We start from the raw sequence: 21,893 nt of genomic DNA on the forward strand, positions 1-21,893 counted from the left end.
GTCACATGACCGCCTCTAGACCAATCAGGTAGCAGAAAAATATGCTTACATAATAAGAGCTCGTGTTCTTTCCCGTTTTTAGCCTAAAGGGACCAAGCCTTGGACTCGACACTACGTTTTACCAATTGGCCTAAAGAGAATTAGTCATTGACACAACACATCGTGTTACAACCTGTTGGTCTAAAGCTGCTTCGCCCTCTCTTGGGAAAAGGAAATCATTTGTACTTAATCAATTTTGTCACAATTAAAAGATGCCATACTGTGTTAAGTTGTGTTCTCAAATGCAAACCATTTTCCTGGGAAACTGGGCTTTAACCTGCGCATCATTTTCATCACTTGAGTGTGTACTTATCAGAGTCACTTTTCAGAGATTTCCCAGCAACGGTCACGGCGTTCCTGTTTTCTTCACGGTGTATGGCGAGAATAGCGCAGGCGCGAGAACCGCCGTGACTTGCAGCATCCCCACCTATGACGTCACGCCCCCTGGTGGCAGATTGACAGCGGAATTTAGTTCAACCAGTAACCCAGCTGAGCTGATGGGGAACGTGGTTGTGTATGAAGATTCCGATCTGATTAAATCCTCATTGGGTGTCGGACTGGGAAGGGGAATCTACGCAGATGAAACAATAGCCTACAACTCGGTCAATCTCAAGGACAGAAACAAAGCACATTATGATCGTAAGGAAAATACACATATATATAGAATATCTCTAACAAGTTTACGCTGAAAATCTCCTGTTTAGACAGGCCATGTATAATCCAATAATCGACAAACTCCAACGTCTAAAATACATATATGGGTGACTAAATAATCACGTGCAGTGACAGATACAAAGTTAGAATTATTATCACAATGACATAAAGTTCTTTGACGAATGTAACTGGAAATCAAAATATGGCGAAACGCGTCCGAAGGGACGTCAACTGATCAGAAATCAGCCGTCCTGGTCAGATCGTATTTCTAATAAGGAAATATAACGTTTTCGGGAAATGTATAATTTCCAAATGATGGCATTAAATGTAGGCTCTATTTACAGTATTTAAAAGTAGTTCGCCCTTTTATCTTAACGAATTAAATATTGTCATCTAAAATATTGTGTTCTGTGATCTACTGTGAGTTGTGTATATTTGTTACAGTAGCTGTGGTCTAAGTGATGAAGATCAATGTGACATCGCTGTCAATCAAAGGAATGCTCAATCATTTTATGTGCATTATTAATGAAACGTCCAAGCCACCCAATAAACAGTGCATTCTAGAGGAGAAATGCTTGAGGATTATGACTGGCAGTAAATATTGTAATTCTATTTTTAAAGTAAGGCGGTGATCTCTCCGAATATCGTCATGTCAAACTGTTCAATATGTACGATGTGCTTCCTGCTACTGTTCACAGCTGCATCTGATTATTTCGGCCATGAAGGGTTGAAACATTTCACGGGTCTCAAGGATGGTCGGCTGATTGGCCCAGTGTTTGCCGAGTTCTCCAGGATGAACCACGCCGGGTCGTGTGTGAAGGAGTGTATGAAGTTCCCGGAGACCAAATGTTTGAGCGTCAACTATGACTACGGGCCTAGTGGACATTGTGAACTGTTAGAAGGCATTGAAGGACACGACCATAAAATCTTCATTGTAGGTTGTCAGATGAGGCATTCTTTTAGGATAAACAACTGACGAATGTTATGTTATATATGAAGTGACTGACCCAAATATACTTAACACTGAGCTTTTTATCAGGATCTTCTTCTCCATACTCATAAACAAGCAGAATAAAATTAACCTAGGTCACACATTCTGACCGCCGAACCTAACTTTTGTTGGATTGTTCAAAAGAGTGACCAATACTGACCATATTGACGGCCTTTCATATTTAAGATGTCGTATCACTATACTGATTTTACGAATGACCGATATTTCAGTTTTGAATTTAACGTTTCTAAACACCCACATGGTTGGCCATTCATCTATCGGGGTAGTTCCGTCCCATTACATGTTCTTCTTATCCATTATCTAAGCGGCATGTATTTTTTCCATGTATTGTGACCAAATGTTATTTTCTATCATCACAGTCTGATCAGTTTGCTCACTTTGAGAGGCTTGGAGTTGGTCTTGCCCACGAGTTCATCTTCAACGATCTGTCTCTAATGCATAGGGCCATGTACTATTTCAACATACACCTTGTCAACGATCTCCAGTTTGAGTCCATGCTCCATAGCAAGGGTGTTGTGGTGGATATAACGCCTCCCGAACCAGGTAGGATTTAACCTTGACCTTGTTCAGTTACAACTGACCAGACGAGTATATATTCCTGGTGCGTCTGCATATATGTTGACGCAGCACCTGTCACCATCACTGTTTGATTCATAAATACATGTTTGTTACGATTTTCGGAATGGTACAATGAATTCCTATTTTATCAAAAGTTCTTTTTAAATGGAAAAGTTATTTATCGCTTCCATTTATACATCTCATGATTCAGGTCCACTGGCTAATGTGAGTCTGGATGTCCTGGAGGTGACTTCGTGTGTGAGTGTGGTTCCCGATGACCGACCAGACTGGAAAGACAGGTGTCGAGGTGTCAACAGTGAGATTAAAAACCACAGGTGAGTGTTGGATAGCAATTAAATAGGCGACATTACAGTGAGAAGGTATTTGTTTGCAAGAATGTCTTATTGCACCTTTACGATGTAAATTAGGACATTGTATTCATCTACATGTCTTTATGTATTAATGTGATGAAAAATCACCTCCATCTCATTTCTCCGGGTCACTGTGATATATCTGGGGAAAAGGATCTTTTATGTATGTGATTTAATAATAATAATAAGGTCTTCCTTGGCACAAACAGTAGTATATACAATGGGGAGAAAAACCGGTATAGGTGCACCTTGCTCAGAAGCTTCTCAGAAGCTTTCCCCAGTCGGTGAATCGAGTAGCAGCAACAGCCGGTTCTTCCCTTCGTATCTCGCTACAGCAAACTTTTTGCACATGTAGACTCCTTCTGGGACGTTCGCGGCTTTTCGGTGTTCGCTGCACGGAGGGGGTGCTACTTCCATATCCTTGGGTCCGCCATAGTTGGGCAATGGGGTATGCCAAATATTGCCCCGTCCCTGTGGTACCTCTGCTTTCCCCGATAGCTGCCGGAAGATACAAGACTCTTTCTTCTTGCACGGACAATGGTCCACCAATTTGCTGGCAAGGAGTACGTACCGTATGCTCCAGAAAGCGCAGGCATTGTCATATAGGTTCTCTACATTCGCGAAACAGCTGTCGACCACAATCTCTTCTGGAACCTCGAGTGGGAGTCGCTCCTGGGGTGTGTAGTCTATCGCTTTCTTTTCCCAGAGAACACATTTCTTGCTGTCGATGCAGTCGTCGATGGCACCACACTTGCATGTAGAGTTGTCGGGTCCTAAGAGAGCAGGCAGTTCCGATAGAGTGGCAAGGCAGTCGGTGCATCAGTTGTGTCTGTCCTTGGGGCCCGGATAGCAGTCGTCGGCGAGAATGTTCGGAGTTTGCCCGCCGAGGGTCGAAATTGGTGGGGTGGTTAAATGTAGACAAAATCGACTATTTTGCCAGCTTCTACTAGTGGGCAAAAGCACAGCAAATAGAGTTAGAGAAACTGGTGGGGGATCTGGTAGCGCTCGTAGAACGTGTGCCCCGATTGCCCCAGGATTTGTTTCTCTCGGTCGGAAAGCAACATGGGGCGACACTTCTGCAGCAGGGCCTCGAAGACTTCGGCCATGTCAGGAGTTGTCGTCGTCTGTGGCTTGTCTATACCACCTCGGATTCGCGTGTATCGGTCTTGCGGTATGTGGTACTTCCTCTTCGCTTTCTGAAGGGACAAACGACCCGATCAGATCTCGGTATAGGCTTCACGCGAGAGCTTGGTTCCTGGCATTTTTCTATCTCCATGCACCCACATAGCTCTAACTGGGAGTGCACTGCGTTGGGAGCAGCCGAAAGTGGTCTTGTCGAAGGGTTTGGGCAAACACTCATTTTCACTAGGCTGGTAGCAGAATTAGCCCGTATGGAAGCTTCTGAGCAAGGTGCACCTATACCGGTTTTTCTCCCGTTTGTATATACTACTCAAACATCATATCTTAAACGACATACCGTCCCCGACATGCCTGTGGCTTTGACTCCGAGGTCCATCCATGGTATGACCCTGAACAAGTCCAGGGCGTCATGGAAAATGATGCTTTCAAACTTCTCTGGAATAGGCCCATATACAGCCTCAAAAGAATTCCAGCCAACAAACCTGATCTTGTCCTTTATGATAAAGCCAATGAATGTATTTATATCATTGAATTTTCTGTCCCTTTTGACACCAATGTGATTGTCAAGATTAAGGAAAAGCATGATAAATATGCGGACCTCGCCTTTGAAATGTCTCGCTTGCATCCCAAGTACACTGTCGTCAGGCTCCCCATTATTCTCGGTGCCCTTGGTTTAGTACCTCCTGATCTCTTGGCCATTATCTACGGTGACCCGTAGCTTCTGCACCGTTAATATAATCGTTCTGTGTTTAGGATCATTCATGATGGCGAGGGGTCAAAAACTGTTTTCAATGGAGACGAACCCCTCACTAATCTCCTATACACCAGAGCCAACAGATACGTATCAGGTTGGTGAAACATAAAAATGTTTCAATTATGTGAGATTATTTTCCGAGATATGGCTATAATCATTATTTTGACATTGAAACTTTAACGTGTGTCTAAAATATTACTGATATTGTATCCTTATGCTCTTACGTAAGCATCAATATGTATATTCGTTTACAGAAGGGTGTATTTGTTCTTTGTTCTGTCACCAATAGGTATTGAAATAAGTGTGTACTTAATATGTACAATATATTTGATAATGTGAATATTTTACTATTTGCCCGTGTGCTGCATTAGTGTATGCCAATGTTTCATTTTGGCATGTGATGGACCCGTCTCATTTATGTGTGTCCTTGTTCCAGCTAACTGGGACGGCATCATGGACAAAGAGACGGGCATACTGGGCTACTCCTTGACTGTAGGGACACAAATCTGTGAGGAGCTGATTCACCCCCATCATGACCCTCACAGGCACCTGTTTGACGAATCAGAGTGGACCCACACTGGACTAATCTCCCCCATACCGGCTCCATACGACCCTCTCCCTGGTACAACATCTTCCAAAACGTCTTGCTGCCATATTGACAGCCTGGTTTATTCACTTAAAAAGCTTGCAATATCTACAGTTGTGAACTTAACACGATCCTGAAGGTTTTCTCATACAGGAGCAAAAAAAGATGCCGAATGTTTAAGATAACATGGATATTCTGGACAAATCATCGAAAGTCTTTCTTCATGAGGTGGCTTCGATATAACATTTAGCTGATTGTGGGTCGTGTTATGTTCATTCACTATACCACTGATTATTTGTGGTTAAGTAGTTGACTCTTTATAACGAAAACTAAAAATGCTATCCTTATATGACGCAGTGTTTAAGAGATAGGAATAGGTTATTAACTGACTCTCGCAGATTGATATTTAACATATCGTTTGAGATTGTGGTTTTTACAAATAACAATATTGGTCAAATATCGGCCAGTATAGATGTTTCAGGAGCACTGAATAGGGCCCATGGTCCATGTGTATCACATCATGGGATTTTGTTTCAGATGGGAAATACTACATCACACTGAGGGCCTTGAACAAGGTTGACTATGGAGGTCCACTTGTGACAACAATCTGCCACACCACGCCGCTCGTGGTGGACAACTCACCACCACTCCTGTATGAAATCTATAACGTCTCCTACAACGAAGATACCTTCTTCATTAATGCACAGTACAACGCCAGGTAATATTGTGTTATATTTGAACTATTGTTTGTATATTTGAAATGTTGTCAATCTCTGTATCAAATAAAACTCATATCAATATATTGTTGATGACAATTACTCTTTGGTACATACATTCACAGTGACCCAGATTCAGACATCAGAGAAGCAGACTTGTGTCTTGGACGGACCACACGTGACTGTCATCACATGGACTGGCAGAGGTCCTCCCACAATGATGGCGACATCACCCGCCAGTTCCAGATACCGGGTGGGATTCCTGTCTGGATTAAAGTCCGGGTAATTAACAATGGTGAGTTATAACTTAGAAGTCTGGAACATTGATGGCGACATCACCCGCCAGTTCCAGATACCGGGTGGAACTCCTGTCTGGATTAAAGTCCGGGTAATTAACAATGGTGAGTTATAACTTAGAAGTCTGGAACATTGATGGCGACATCACCCGCCAGTTCCAGATACCGGGTGGAACTCCTGTCTGGATTAAAGTCCGGGTAATCAACAATGGTGAGTTATAACTGAGAAGTTCGGAACATTGATGGCGACATCACCCGCCAGTTCCAGATACCGGGTGGAACTCCTGTCTGGATTAAAGTCCGGGTAATTAACAATGGTGAGTTATAACTTAGACGTCTGGAACATTGATGGCGACGTCGCCACGTATTTCAGAACCCAGATGGAAGTCATGTGTGGATTAAATATTACTGGCCCCAATTTCTGAAACAAACTTAACTTTTTACTCAGATTTCAAACTGAGTTTGACAATTTGAAACAGCTGAATTTTTAAATCAGCTGCATGTTTAAAATAGAGCCCAAACAACTTAAGTATTCTATTCAACAAACTCAAATTGTCTACTATGTTTGAGTTTAATATCGATTTCAGTTCATTCTGAGAAATGCGTTTTTCTCAAATTTAAGTGAAAATTCTAACTTAAGTCAGACTTAAGTTTGTTTCGAGAAATAGGGGTCTGATGACCAAAATTAAAAAGTCATAGTAACAGATCACAGTGTCAGAGACGTCATCCCTTGCTTCTAGTACTAGGTGGAACGCGGTATCAATTGAAGGTTCAACTGAGCGGGTAAAGCAAATGCACTCCTGTTGACTACACCTTCTGTCACTATGTTGGTGGTTGAGGTCTGTATATGGAACTAAACAGTTTGTTTTGTTGTCACCATTCCGTGTCTTTGTCAGTCAACAGCCAGATATGCTACTAATGTATCAAGGCAGGCTGTAAAGAACCAAGTCTGGCCAAGACAAACGAGGACGTAGTCAACAACTGGGTCCCGATCCACAAAGCGTTCGTAACGTTACGACATGTCGGAACTCTATAGTTTACCATAGACTTACGAATGTGAATGTCGTAAGGCTACGAATGCTTTGTGGGTCGGACCCTGTACCGGAGATTCCACGTAGAGAGGCTATTTAAAACATAAAGAGCTATTATTTATTGTTTTAGTTGAGTTGATGACAGTGGGCGTGTCTGACCACCCGATCATTCTGGACACATCCCCACCAGAACCAGGCATTGTGTATGACGGACCCGTCTTCAGAGTTGATCTCAACTTTACCAAGGATGCTGATAAGGTAGATATATACTATTGAATGAACTTAATAAGGATATGTTTATTCAATTTAACCAGATATACATTCCCCATAAGCTGTAGTCATCAGCATTCACCCCACGGCAAAACAATTATATTTCCATCTCTAATGACACCTGATCGCTATATTCCAGATCTGTGCTACCTGATTTGGATTCTCTGTCCTCGAGTATGGTATTTCATCTAAACTGAGACCTGATCTCTATATTCCAGATCTGCGCAAACTGGTTTGGGTTCTATGATCCTGAGTCGGGTATTTCCCACTACGGGGTATCGGTTCTGGATGACACAAACGCAACGATCTCCGAGCCGGTCAGTCTTGACCATAAGACACACGAGGCCTGTGTGGAGGTGGACTCTGACCAGAGGCTCGTACACGGCAAGGCCTACAAATTCTACATCACAGCATACAACGCTGCCCATAAACAGCTGAACGTCTCGGCAATGTCAGATGGAGGTAAAGTTGCTGCTTTGCAATTTTGTTTAGCTGAAACATCTGACACCGAAAGGACTCAAAACATTTCCTACTTGTTCCCCAGACCGTTACCGTTTTCCCTTACCACTCTTCAAAGCGTTGGCTCGTCACGCCGAAGACCCGGGTTCGAATCCCCACATGGGTACAATGTGTGAAGCCCATTTCTGGTGTCCCCCGCAGTGATGTTGCTGGAATATTGCTAAAAGCGGCGTAAAAACCAAACTCAGTCAGTCAGCCTTACCACTGTCGTGATTCACATGATGACGATTCATGTTTAGCTGTCACATTACCTCCTCTCCTGTCACAGACCTTCCTCATACATGAATCTCACACGCCTGAATACTGACTATCATTTACAGCAGTGTTAAACCATGGTGTCTGTAAATTGACAGAATCTACCAGTGACTTTTTTTTACTGGAAAGTGAATAACATAAACATAATAGAGATGTTATATTACGAAATCAGAGATAAATTAATTCATGATAATGAGTGAGTGAGTATGGTTTATCACGGCGGGGGACACCAGAAATGGGCTTCACACATTGTACCCGTGTGGGGAATCGAACCCTCATGACAATGTAATAAAACCATGTACACCGTGTTCAGGAGAGGGTCTGGCTTAAGACAGACCTTGAGCAAACCAAGCTTGTCGTGAGAAGCACCTGGTGGGATCTGGTGGTCAGGATCGCTCACTTGTACATCACTGTTGCTGCAGTCATAGAGTTGCGATATTGCGGCATTGACTGACAGCAACATGGACTGAAATATTCTTAAACGTACTTTTATTAGTTTATATCATCATTCTGTCCCAATTCCAGTGATCGTGGATCTGACTGCCCCTGTGCCGGGTGACGTTGTTGACGGTATACGGGACAGCTTTGTCGACGTTGAGTTCAGTACCCACGTTGCCACAGTTGGAACCCAGTGGAGGAATCAAAGTGATCCCGAGTCCGACATAAGAGAGTATGCTGTACAGATACTAAGAGCAAAGTAAGTCGTACAGAAATTACTAAGGAAATTGAGGCTATAATGCTACATTGACTAAAGCATTCGCTTATGAAATTTCATGCATTAATATGAATAACATAGTGTGTACATGTATGATCAAATATTGAAAGATTGAAGGAACATAAACACTCAGTCTTTCACAGTATACTCACTCCTTTCAAAGTAATGATGGGACCCGTGAAGATCCGGGGTAGAATAGGTCTTCAGCAACCCATTCTTGTCATAAAAGGCGACTATACTTGTCGTAACAGGCGACTAACGGGATCGGGTGGTCAGGCTCGCTGACTTGGTTGACACATGTCATCGGTTCCCAATTGCGAAGATTGATGCTCATGCTGTTGATCACTGGATTGTCTGGTCCAGACTCGATTATTTACAGACCGCCGCCATATAGCTGGAATATTGCTGAGTGCATCGTAAAACTCAACTCACTCACTCAAAGTAATGATGGCATGTCATTTATATGTACATACATGTGCGTTTGTTCTGTTTTCCAGAGAGTTGTCTCCTGACTTTGAGGTATTAAGAGACTGGAACACGCTGGGCAAAGACGTCAGACAGATCGAGTGGCACAACTTCCACCTGAACCATCAGGACATTGTCAAGACGAAGCTGAAGACCATCAACAACGCCCTGGGTTCTGTAGAACAGACAACAGATGGGTTTGTGGTGGATCTCACTCCGCCCAGGATGGTGTTCCTAGGTGATGGACGTGAACAGAACAAAGACACGGAGTTCCAGGTGAGGTCGAGATGTCATGTGTAATGACAACTTGGGGCTATACACATTCAATCATTTACCATCCAGTAAAGTGTTAAATGTGTCTATGTATTATTAGGTTAAACGCCAATGGCATGGTCTGAATCTGTTGGTGACATGAAGAGAACACAGATAAAGCGATAGGCTGACTGACTGACTGACTGAGTTTGGTTTTACGCCGCTTTTAGCAATATTCCAGCAACATCACGGCGGGGGACACCAGAAATGGGCTTCACACATTGTACCCATGTGGGGATTCGAACTCGGGTATTCAGCGTGACGAGCCAACGCTTTAACCATTAGTCTACCCCACCGCCCCATAAAGCGATAGGCCTTAAGATAGTATGTCTATGAATTGACACCTCACAAGCTGGAAACGTCTAGCGAAAATATTTCACAACTGAAAATTGTCCACTGTATTCCAAAATAATGTTAGGATACACAAATAATAATAGTGGATGTCGTGTATGCTGTCCATGATGTTTCTGAAATACTCAGTCTCGGGAGTACTTGGTGCTATCATTTATTCGTTAGTTCCTAAACATTTATCTTGTCTGTATGCTTTGAACAGGGGCACAAGTGTGAAGATATCAGTGGCTTTGACCTTTATGGAATCATGTCATTTGCCTGCATTGTCATGTATAGTAAAGGCTGCTTAATAGTATAAATATCACCGTGTCCCGAATTGAAGAGTATTTAGTTAATTATACATTTTATGACATTTACTTGCAGACATCCAGCACTACTGTTGAAGCCAACTTCCAGTTTAAGGACGACGAATCTGGACTGGATCATTATAAATACCAGGTGTATGAGCTTTACCATGGGGCAAAACGTCAAGTATATCCAGGTTTGTAATCCTCTTGCCAAACTTGAACACACCCTTTCTATATGGAATACGTCCAACAGTATTGTAAAGGAATACGTCCAACAGTATTGTAAAGGAATACTCCAACAGTATTGTAAAGGAATACGTCCAACAGAATTGTAAAGGAATACTCCAACAGTATTGTAAAGGAATACGTCCAATACGCCAACAGTATTGTAAAGGAATACTCCAACAGTATTGTAAAGGAATACGCCAACAGTATTGTAAAGGAATACTCCAACAGTGTTGTAAAGGAATACGTCCAACAGTATTGTAAAGGAATACTACAACAGTATTGTAAAGGAATACGTCCAACAGTATTGTAAAGGGTTCTCGAGCTCAGAATATATTTATCAAGGTTATGATGGCGATTTTAGGACATCATTTGTAAGTGATGGGCAGTCTTCCACACTGTTTGAGTATTATCAGGGATTGTCAGTTTAATAATAGAGGAGGTCCAATTTAACCCCACAAGCACGTGTATATCGCTGAGGATCCTGCAGACCTCGTCAAGCCTCTGACACGCGGATCATGGCGCGGATAACGGACGTACTCTGCACTTTTGATTGTGGTGCTTATGTTCATGCAAATACTTTTGTAACAGAAAGTCGTGGTACTTCATTTGAAAATACCTGTCTGAAGCATGTTCGAGTCTAACTGTCATTACTCCTCAACAGACTCTGCAGGATGGGAGACCTCCAGCGACCCCAGCACCATCAGTCAGTCGGGCTTGAGTCTCCGGCCGGGCGCACAGTACAGTGTGAGAGTCGGGGCCGTCAACAGAGCCGGGGCCGTGGCCACCTACGACACAAACGGCGTCCTTCTTGATAATACTCCACCTCGGGTAAGAAATGTAGCGTACATATGGAAACATATGAGTATAGCGGAGTATTTGTAATCAGTTGGTCTTCAGGGTGACAAGTGATGTACTAGCCTTCCACCCTACAGATCCTACACAAATATGCAATAATTAAGTTGAATAATTAATGTAGGGATAATATACTACTTTCTTGGTATTTAGGGCATAATTTCTTCTGTGTTTCACGTAGCCACCAAATTCTGAGGTGAGGTGAGGTGAAATTGGGTTTATCGTCGTGCTTGAGAATATTTCGCTCATATGACGACGTGCATGCGTGTGTATGTGTATGTGCGGCTGCTTGTACTAGCCCAGACTTAAGCTGGTTTTATAGTGCTAGCCCACTGAGATACCATGCCGCTCTGAAGCATGAATACCCCACTCAGACACATTATACTGCCTTCGAGCCGACCAGTCCTTGTTGTACCCATAAATGCCGAGCGCCAGGCAGGGGACCAACAAGTACCATGTTTTAACGTCTTTTGGTATGACGCGGTCGGGGCTCGAACCCGGGGGGGTGGGGGGTGGACTTAATAAACCCACAATTGTCCGAATAATGTTCTTGATTCTCATTTATTATCATTCTTAATATACTTTCTCGCGTTCTTTGGACTTGTGGCAGCAACTGATTAAAACATTTTAGATAGCTAAACATTTTATATGACGAGGCAGTACAGTTTAGGTTCGAATTGGCGGTGTAGGAGTGAAACAAGTTTTGTTTCGGGTTTTGGTTTGTTTTTGTTGTTTTTTTTGTTTTGTTTTGTTTGGGGTTTTTTTGGGGTGTGTGTTTTGTTTTGGGTTTTTTCTGTGGGGAAGGGTCGGCAATAAAATTGGAAAGGTCGGTCGGGCGATGAGAAGAACGAAAAATGAAAATGCTGCCCTTAGGTGGAATACTTAATGGTAACATATTATCTGTCATCTCAAGATGAAGCAGGTATTTGTATGCATCTTGGGATTCCCGTTTTTAGTAACATGTTCCTGGCGAATGGAAGGACATGTTTAAACATCAAGTTAAGCAGAATATCATTACTTTGTGATGGTCTCATTCTTATAATTAGTGTCGAAAGACATGTACAGCTCACGTAAATGTATCTTTAGTATAGTGCTGACCGACCAATTATCATAGTATATAGTCCAACAAACCTGATCCTGGGCCTGATTAGGGTCTCGTATGTCTGCAATGTGTCGCAGAAAATAGGTCCTCTCTGGACCTTGAACTATTGTCTGCTGTTCATTTAACCCTGAACAAGTTTTAATTTTAAATATCTGATCTGATCCCATAACTCATCGGATAGGTTGCCGGAAAGGCGGAAACCACATACGACTTTTCATGGGAACAGCTCCACTGAGTCGAGTTTCAGATCAACAACCTGTTTCGTTTCAGATGAAATGGGTCGACGTTGGCACTTTGTCTGGCAGTGAAGAAGAGTTAACTGACGGTTACGTTATCCAGTCTGATACCACCGGTATCAAGGCCACCTGGTCTGCCAAGGACAGTGAGAGCGGCATCAAGTCGTACATGGTTGCAGTTGGAACCACTAAAGGTTAGCAGGCAAGGCCATCTATGGCCGACAAGTGAGTATGATTGCCGATGGTTTTGGAAAGAGTGCCTGCTTACTGTCGAGAAAATAATTTGTAGATGTTGAAATAAATTTTTAGACCCGTGGAATGCCGCTGCCGATCGAATCAAGCCCTACTTAGGTGCTGTCAACGTGGCTGGAATTAATAAACGAATTTAAAAGATGAGTTTTCGCTGTCTTGGGTGATCCATGATTTTGGCTTGGAATTGCGGAGGTAGCTGTTTTCGGTGAGTCGTGGCGTATAACTTTTGAAATAATGATCCGATTGTGACCATTTATAGCTCATTTAGTAGGGAAATCATCTCGCTTTCGATCCGTAGGCCTCGACGGGGCCTTAAAAATAGTTTACCTGGTGGAATCTAACTTTGAGTGAGGAGGGGGTGGTTCCGTCGTTACATTCCTTTCCTTTTATATAGTACTAGGGTAGGGTCTATATACCTAGATGTCTTTCTAACGCTGTTTCTTAGCGTGACACGCCCCTGTGACAGGCACCAGACATGAAGAACACAGTGTTGTCATCAAGACCAGCCACCCTCTCAACCTAGATTCCTTCATCAGATTGGAGTCAATCTGTCATGGCGCGAGGCGGTGTGGTAGCCTAGTGGTGAAAACGTTCGCTCGTCACGCCGAAGACCCGGGTTCGATTCCCGACATGGGTACAATGTGTGAGGCCCATTCCTGGTGTCCCCAGCCGTGATAATGATGGAATATTGCTAAAAGCGGAGTAAAACTAAGCTCACTCACTGTGGTGTTGCGACATATTGTATGAAAGAGCAGTTTGATCCTTGCCTTTTTGTCATAGTATTTTGACTTCCAGACATTGGACCATTGCCTTTAAAATCATAAAATTGCGAAATCATGTATTTGAAATTATGAAATATGTTTTTCAGGTGGAACTGATATCCTAAACTGGAAGGACTTTGGTTCTGACAAAGACAAATACATGGACGGGTTGACATTGACCGTGACTGACCCTGACACGATGACCCCTGTTTACTATGTGTCTGTAAAGGCGAGCAATGGAGCTGATCTGACCAGTGACGTCATCACGTCAAACCCCATCCGGGTCGTTGACCAGGACAAAGCAGGTATGTATCGTCATTTGTGTATGTTTGTCATCAGCATCATCGTCGTTATTATCATAAACATCATCGTAATTACCAACGACCAGTAAAAGAATAAGATTAATGTATATGACATCGTTTGCATCATATCAGATATGAACACTGAATTAAATCTTTATACAAAAGGTATTGTCATCGACGGCGCCGACTCCACCGAGAGAACTGATTTCATTGGCATTGGTAGCGACATGGACTACCAGAAAGACACGGGGGTTGTGACGGTACAGTTTGCCGGGTTTGAGAGCCACGAGCACGGTGTGACGTACTATGACTGGGCGGTAGGGACGACACCTGGTGGCGAGGAGGTGCAACCGTTCATCATGGCGGGTCTCATACATGAAGAAGCAGAGACCAAGGTTCCTGGAAATGGTGGGTTGAACACACTAACAGACACCCAACAGTTTTGCTCTTTTTTCCCATTATTACATGAAATAGAACTTACGCTACGAATTGATTTTCCAACTGCAGCTCAGAAACTGGTACTTGCAGAACTACACCGTAAAACAAGAACATTAACCCCAAAATGATATATTATGAACTAATTTTGTTGAATCACATGGTATTACGTCTTCATTGGCAATCCATTGGGTCAAACAGGCGGCCTTAGATTAAATGTAACTTTCTTTAATGAATAATGTGTAACTGCCCATGTTCTTGAATCTGAAGTTGGCAGTATTCGGTGTGTCCAGATAGGTAACGATAATTAGACCCAAATAAGGTCATAAAGGACCTCGGGTCGCATTCGCTCTTATATGGGTACAGCCACATCACGAGTCTTCTCCAACGGTCAAGCTTATATTGTTCACAACAACCAGGGGTGGTAACTCTATTCATACTTCCTGTTACAAGCTGGCCAGTATGACAGTCATATCTCTACTGACCCGAAACAACTATCATTCTTCACCACTGATATTATCTCTGGATACTTCAAAAAGCATCCTTATACTTATAATTTATGTATGGTATTTTATTAGAATATTTTGGAATATACGTAAGCTAAAGTAGTGTTTTCTTAAATGTGATTATATTGTTCATACATTCAGTTTGTGTCTCTGTATACTGTCCAGGTATCGCCAGCATGGGCTTTGGTCAGGCTGTCCTCCCGCTGTCATCCGGCACGACATACTACACCACAGTCCGCGGCATCACCAACGTCGGCAACATTCTGGAATCCACGTCAGATGGATTTACTGTTGATATCACTCCTCCTGACGTCCTCGTGGAAAGGTAAACATCAATGTATACAAATCGTTATTCGGTAGATATTTATCTTGTTAATGTCCAACAATTTCCCTATTGTGAGTACATGTATATGATACTTTCTTCAACCCATTGTTATGTTACCATCGGAATTGTGTACAAGGGTCCCTGTATTTCAGTGGAACATTCTTATTCCATCTCGTCAGTTATTGTATCTAAAAGCAGCAACACTAATTTACATAGTGCTGTTGTCCATGGTAAGCTACATGTCTGTAGAACATGGTTCTGAAAACGACCAGAGCAACCCCTGTTTATATTATACCCCTGACCTTCTGATAGGTATATCATCTATTGGTTGGATTGTTTTCAAATTTGGGGACCAACTTTGTCTAAAGGAGAAGTTTTTTTATTATGGTATTTTAATTGTTTTTCAAGAATAAGAGCAATTTAAACATTCGCACATACAAACGTTTGTTCAACCAATAACTTGAAAAGTACTGGTTAAAATGCAAATTTGAGAAAACAGCTTCTTGGTCGAAAGTAGAGGTGAAGTGAAATGTTTTGTTTCGATTTTCTCATTTTTTGAAAACTTGTTTCAATTTAAATATTTGGAACTTTAAAAGCCCAAGCAAATGTTTATTCAACCAATAACTTGAACACATTTGAATGAATTGTTATATAGATTTGGAGCATCACCCTCAATATCTATAGGTGAGGTACATTGCATAGTTATATATTGATATTTGTAATTTATCGAGAGTCATAAATTACATCCCTTGAACTCAGGAATACGCTACACATCCAGTTTGTTCAACCAATAACTTAATGGACGTTTTATAGGTTTAGGAAATGGCTTCGGTGGTAAAGGTCGTGGGTATTAATGTGCCATGCTCACACTTTTTGCTTCTTCACATTTCTCCAACAGCTATAGTAGTTAGAGCGTCCGCCCGGAGAGCGGAAGGTCGCGGGTTCGATCCCCGACCGCGTCATACCAAAATACGTTAAAACATGGTACCTGTTGGTCCCTGCCTGGCGCTCGGCATTAATGGGTACAACAAGGACTGGTCGGCTCGGAGTCAGTATACTGTGTCTGAGTGGGGTATTCATGCTTCACTATAAAATCAGCTAGCACTACAAAACCAGCTGGGCTAGTACAAGCAGGCGCACATACACATACATGCACGTCGTCATATGAGCGAAATATTCTCAAGCACGACGTAAAACCCAATTTCACCTCACCTCCAAGAGCTATATCTCTTTGATCAACCAGGACAAACTGTACGTCATCTAAGCTTTGTTATTCTTGTTCCCTTACAGCTATGGCTCTGAGAGCAACCAGAGCAGGCTGACCTCCACCACGACACTGTACCAGACTGAGGTGGACTCCATCTCCTCTTCCTGGAGGGTTGCAGACAGTGAGAGTCCAGTCAAGAAGATGTACTACTCTGTGGGGACCTACCCCCCACGGGGAGGATGTCCAGCCCACGACTGAGGTGGACATCCTGCTGACCGGCGAGGGGGCGCTACCCACTGGCATCAAACCTACAACTGATGGTGAGAATTGGCAGTGAACAGCATAAATTTATTTGAACGCCTTGCAATTCGTATTATTATGATAAAAATTGTGAGAGAAATATCTAGTGGTGTTCCGATGATCGAAAAAAAATCGAATATCGATCGAAAGAAGGATTAAAAATGATTATCGATTGTAAAAAAATATTGTTGATTTTGTTGGTTTTGTGTAACACCCTTGAATTAAATATACTAACCATTTAATTTGATGAATATTCACGAATAAACATGCGCTCAACAGCGTAAAGCTATGCGCATTGTAGAATTTTAACCATTTTTATTGTTTAATTACAATTCCAGTGTCTTACTTGCATGCATGCATTTCTTTGCATGACAGTATTAGTTATAAAAAAACATTAATTAGAAAAAAACTTGGGGAAAAACCGTTAAAATTGATGATTACATTTAAAATGTATATATTTCGATTATAATCGATAATCGTTCGCCACAAGTCCTCTGATTATCGATAGTGGATTTGCTTTCCGATTCCCAACACTAGAATTATCGTACTGACCATATGATGTTAAGCCTATACGTTCGCAATCATTGATGGTTCCAATGAAACAGAATACAAGATTAACTGAAAGTTGAAAATATGCTAAGACATCAAGTGACGTGGAATGAGTTTTAGACAAAACCTATGTCCTGCTCCTATGGCTGGCGTTGTCTTTTCTATTTTTATTTGATGAAGTTCATGAGTTCTACGTGCTGAGAAATCAAAACATTTGTTCCGAATTTATGTTTCAGGAAAACCGAACATTCTGACTCTTACAGCCGAAAATGAACTCGGATTATCCGCTAGCATTATCTCCCCTAATCTTGTGATCGACACCTCAGCACCAACAAGGGGCGTATTGACGTGTCCGAGCTTCATTCAGGTATAATTATGACCACAGGTCGGTTTACCCATCGGGGTCGGTTTACATCAAAATACATCATACTGAAATGGGTGGTCGGACTTGATTTCATCATGGTACCATGCTCATGCTATCGATCGCTGGTTTGGTTGACTCAGGCATAATAACATACAGGATGCCATGATATAAATAGAAAAGTGAGGACTTGTAAATCCTTAATCGGTCACTCAGAAAATACAGATGTTAGAATTTTTCGACATTAGTCGGTGTTTCCAACTTTCTGTAATTTCAACTTGACCATGAAGAGTTTGCATACAATTGCTTGTATGCCTTTAATACATATTGGTTATAAACATATAGGTTGAGCTAAATAAGGAGATAAACATCATGTGTTGGCCAATTTCCGGGTGTTATTGAGTATTTGAAGCACGGAAATTCATTTGGAACCGACGGCGTTAGAAATATTCCCGTGCTTCAAATACTCAATAACACCCGGAAATTGGCCAACACATGACGTTTATCGACATTGTAAACACAAAAGTAAACCATGGGTTTTACTGTCCGCAGTCATTGACATCGAGTACGGGTACAGCAGTGAAGTGTCATAAGCTGGCCGTTTCAGCTGGTTCCCATAGTAGCATCTGAAACTGCTCATTTGTGACGTCATTCCGACTTTACGTCACAATATGATTTGAATGACGTCACCACTGCTGACGACGCATCAATGCGTGCTAATACGCAGTGAATAGTCTTGCAATTTCCGGGAATCGAATACCATTGGATCATGTTTTCCAACCAATCAGATGAAAGAATACGGTGACTTTGGGTTTACAATTGTGCTTTGATGTGTCATGAGTTAATGTTTCCTCATGTCCATGGATTATCCATGCAGTGATACATTGTTTGACCCCCACTGTTAATCATTAAGGCTTAACAATGCAATGGTATATTGTTGGACTCCCACTGTTAATCATGTGAAATGAATTAACCACGCAATGATATTTTGTTCCCATGTATGTTGACAGCCGAGGTCTGCAGTGGAGTGCACATGGACAGGGTTCTACGACGCAGAGAGTCTGGTTGTAGAGTTTGAGTTTGCTGTTGGCTCTCATGAGGGGCTGGAGGATGTCATCACTCCTGTCAAGCTGCCGGGACATGCTGCAAAGTATCTGATTTCAGGTAGAACATAACTAACTGTGCATGTATGTCTAAACTTTAGTTAGATTCAGTTCCGCAACAACAAGTCTGGCCAACACTCTCAGTTTCCCCACGATTCTCAACGCAAGAAATATTCTTGTGGTCAAGAATACGAGAGACGAAAATCAGATGTAGGTGTTTGATACTGTGATGAAGAGGACGACAGTTGGTAATGAAGAGGTGACGTTTTTATGTTCAGGTTTAGCTGATAAAGTGATCCATGGTGAAAGATACTATGCTAAGGTCAAGGCCATCAACCAAGTGGGATTGACGTCATCAAGCATCTCCAACGCAATCAACGTGGACACCACACCCCCGCTGCCGGGCACTGTGGTGGAGCTGAAGTCTGTCTACATCATCAACGTCACCGACGAGATCATCACAGAGAAACTGAACACCTACAGGTGTGACACAGAGGAAGGTGGGTACCACCATTATGTCATTATGTACCTGTACAGTTATATGCGTTGTAGCTTGGTGGGACAGCATGTACGGGATAAATTTACAGACACTGTACACAAGCATCTTTATACAAAGAATGGCTTCCCTTTACTCTTTACATCATTGATCTATGAAATATACAAATGACCAGAATGGTCGCTCTTGTTGGTAAGGTGATGTCTGTCGCCCTAAAATTATGTTTCTATGCTTTGTTTATGTCATGAAATTACCATATTTTATCGAAGCTAATCGCAATTTCTTGATTTATAAACGTTATGAAATATTCCCCTTAAACAAATGAATGAGCGGATGTAAGATGGTTAGATTTCATTCAATATCTTCAAGTTGTATCAATACTTTGGTTTGTTCTGCAAGAGTTGCATACAAGTCAAGTATCCCTGTTTTCACGATCAGTTACAAGTTTACATCCTATACAACTGTCTCCTCAGACTGCCTGGCTATAGACGCTGTGTGTCAGGAGTCTCTGTCTGCTGTCAACGTGGCGTGGCAGACCTTCAACGATAAAGAGACAGATATTGTCAAGTACGGCATGATGGCAGTCATGTTCCTCTTCAAAAAGGGATAACCTAGTGGTTAAAGCGTTGGCTCGTCACGGTGAAGACCCGGGTTCGATTCCCCACATGGGTGCAATGTGTGAAGCCCATTTAATGGTGTCTCCAGTCGTGATATTGCTGGAACATTGCTAAAAGCAGTGTCTAAAGATGGCAGTACATACATTTAGCATAATCCAAGTGTTAAGAAATTAGATGAATGATAGCAACACTGCACTGTCAAGATGGCAGTACATACATTTAGCATAATCCAAGTGTTAAGAAATTAGGTAAACGACAAGAGCACTGCACAATGTACTTTTATAGAGGTGTGATAATGTGAGAGGTACATGCCCTTTTCTATGATTCTACTGTAGAGAGGTAGTATCTACTTTGCAAGGATAAATATAAATCTTCAAATAATCACCAGATTTGTATATTTATTGGGACCGTTGTCGTGTGTTCTGATTTTGCTATTTTGGCTTCTTTAGGTACGAGATAGCTGTTGGCACTTCACCTGGAGGGGGACAACTGAGGGGGTTCTTTGAGACTGATGACGTCACAAAGAGATACCTATCGGTCACAGGCCTGATCCTGAAGGGAGTGAGACAGGTGTGATAACGCTTGAATACTGTGTGTGCCTGTTTTTCTAAAATACATGTGCAATGTTTTGAAGAACACATTGTTTACGTTCCAACACCATTAAGTCAAACATATGACCCTACCGGGAACGCAGTTTCGCTTTTAATCTTTATGCGTAATTAAGGAGTTTACCCATTTTTATTGAGTTACAATTTACCTAAGTTAAAGCCTAAGAATAACAACGAAAAATGATAAAAACATGATAGGTAGAATGAATGTTATAAGCCTAATAAGACCACGCTCAAAACAGAATGAGAGAGCAATGCTTTAACTGAAGGCAATATTTGTCAAGAACAAGTTTAAGATTCCAACGAACACAAACTAATATCGCTGTTACGCGTATATATATATATATATATACGCACAAAATTTCCAAAATAGTACAGGTGTTCAGTCATAAATATTACATAGATAAATAAAAACAGAATGCCTTTTTCTCCAACATGTTTCGTTCTATACTCTTCAGGGAGAAAGTGATGAGTGGTTACAGAGCTGTAACCGCTACAATCTATATGAAAGAATCACACGAACATGTTGGAGAAATGGCATTCTGTCTTTTATTTCTTTATTTATCTATGTAATATATATATATATATATATATATATATATATATATATATATATATATAGAGAGAGAGAGAGAGAGAGAGAGAGAGAGAGAGAGAGAGAGAGAGAGAGAGAGAGATAGGTAGATATATATGTTTTGGACGCTTCCAATAATGGATTTCACATTACAGATATTTGTGACGGTGAAAGCTACCAATGAAGCTGGTCTCAGCACAATATCCACGTCTAACGGTATCTACATGTCCTACCTCAGTCAGGGCTTGGAACCACTCACTCATGTTGGAATCTGGGACGGTGAAAGCCATGATGGTGATCTGTGAGTATTGATTTTGTACATATTGCAAAGCTGCATGCATCAGCTTCTGAACCAAGGCACCGAAACACGGCTATTTGAAAAATCACCCATTGTAAATAAATATCATCCGCTTCATATAAAGCGTCTCTATACCTAATTAGTATTGGACTATGTTTCTCACTACAGTGATTTCCAGACAAGTCTGTCCCGTATGGGGGCCAAGTGGGACGTGTCAGGTGACCCGTGTCCGGTGGTCAAGTACGAGTGGGCAATACAAAGGGCTGACGGGCTGAGGGTGCAGGAATACTTCAATACAGAAGGTTAGCAAAAATGGCAGCTGGAACTATTTTCAAAATATACGGCCGGTGGTCGAGGTGAAAATTAACATTTTTCGTTTCTGAAATTAGTATATGTCATATACGTTATATAACATATATGGCCGATTCGTAAACTAAATAGCCAATCAAG

General features: G+C 41.9%; 1 protein-coding gene across 1 annotated transcript in view; it reads left to right on the plus strand.

Annotated features, from left to right (window-relative positions):
- LOC124271844 overlaps positions 1 to 18,889 on the plus strand; it is a 74,026-nt gene extending 55,137 nt beyond the window's left edge. The window contains exons 49-70 of the mRNA XM_046706995.1: positions 369 to 678; positions 1,392 to 1,627; positions 2,065 to 2,248; positions 2,475 to 2,598; positions 4,528 to 4,622; positions 4,965 to 5,150; positions 5,652 to 5,832; positions 5,956 to 6,125; positions 6,357 to 6,443; positions 7,288 to 7,415; positions 7,646 to 7,889; positions 8,727 to 8,898; positions 9,414 to 9,657; positions 10,408 to 10,525; positions 11,221 to 11,387; positions 12,784 to 12,943; positions 13,870 to 14,067; positions 14,230 to 14,472; positions 15,171 to 15,330; positions 16,621 to 16,857; positions 17,623 to 17,753; positions 18,758 to 18,889. Of these exons, the coding sequence (XP_046562951.1) occupies positions 369 to 678; positions 1,392 to 1,627; positions 2,065 to 2,248; positions 2,475 to 2,598; positions 4,528 to 4,622; positions 4,965 to 5,150; positions 5,652 to 5,832; positions 5,956 to 6,125; positions 6,357 to 6,443; positions 7,288 to 7,415; positions 7,646 to 7,889; positions 8,727 to 8,898; positions 9,414 to 9,657; positions 10,408 to 10,525; positions 11,221 to 11,387; positions 12,784 to 12,943; positions 13,870 to 14,067; positions 14,230 to 14,472; positions 15,171 to 15,330; positions 16,621 to 16,795 (3,582 nt within the window). The 3' untranslated portion in view covers positions 16,796 to 16,857; positions 17,623 to 17,753; positions 18,758 to 18,889. The remainder of the gene's footprint in view (positions 1 to 368; positions 679 to 1,391; positions 1,628 to 2,064; positions 2,249 to 2,474; positions 2,599 to 4,527; positions 4,623 to 4,964; positions 5,151 to 5,651; positions 5,833 to 5,955; positions 6,126 to 6,356; positions 6,444 to 7,287; positions 7,416 to 7,645; positions 7,890 to 8,726; positions 8,899 to 9,413; positions 9,658 to 10,407; positions 10,526 to 11,220; positions 11,388 to 12,783; positions 12,944 to 13,869; positions 14,068 to 14,229; positions 14,473 to 15,170; positions 15,331 to 16,620; positions 16,858 to 17,622; positions 17,754 to 18,757) is intronic.
- The last annotated feature ends 3,004 nt before the right edge of the window (positions 18,890 to 21,893 follow it).

Source organism: Haliotis rubra, unplaced genomic scaffold (assembly GCF_003918875.1).
Source record: "Haliotis rubra isolate DU_JTF1 unplaced genomic scaffold, ASM391887v1 Scf164, whole genome shotgun sequence".
In the NCBI taxonomy this organism is placed as follows: domain Eukaryota; kingdom Metazoa; phylum Mollusca; class Gastropoda; order Lepetellida; family Haliotidae; genus Haliotis; species Haliotis rubra.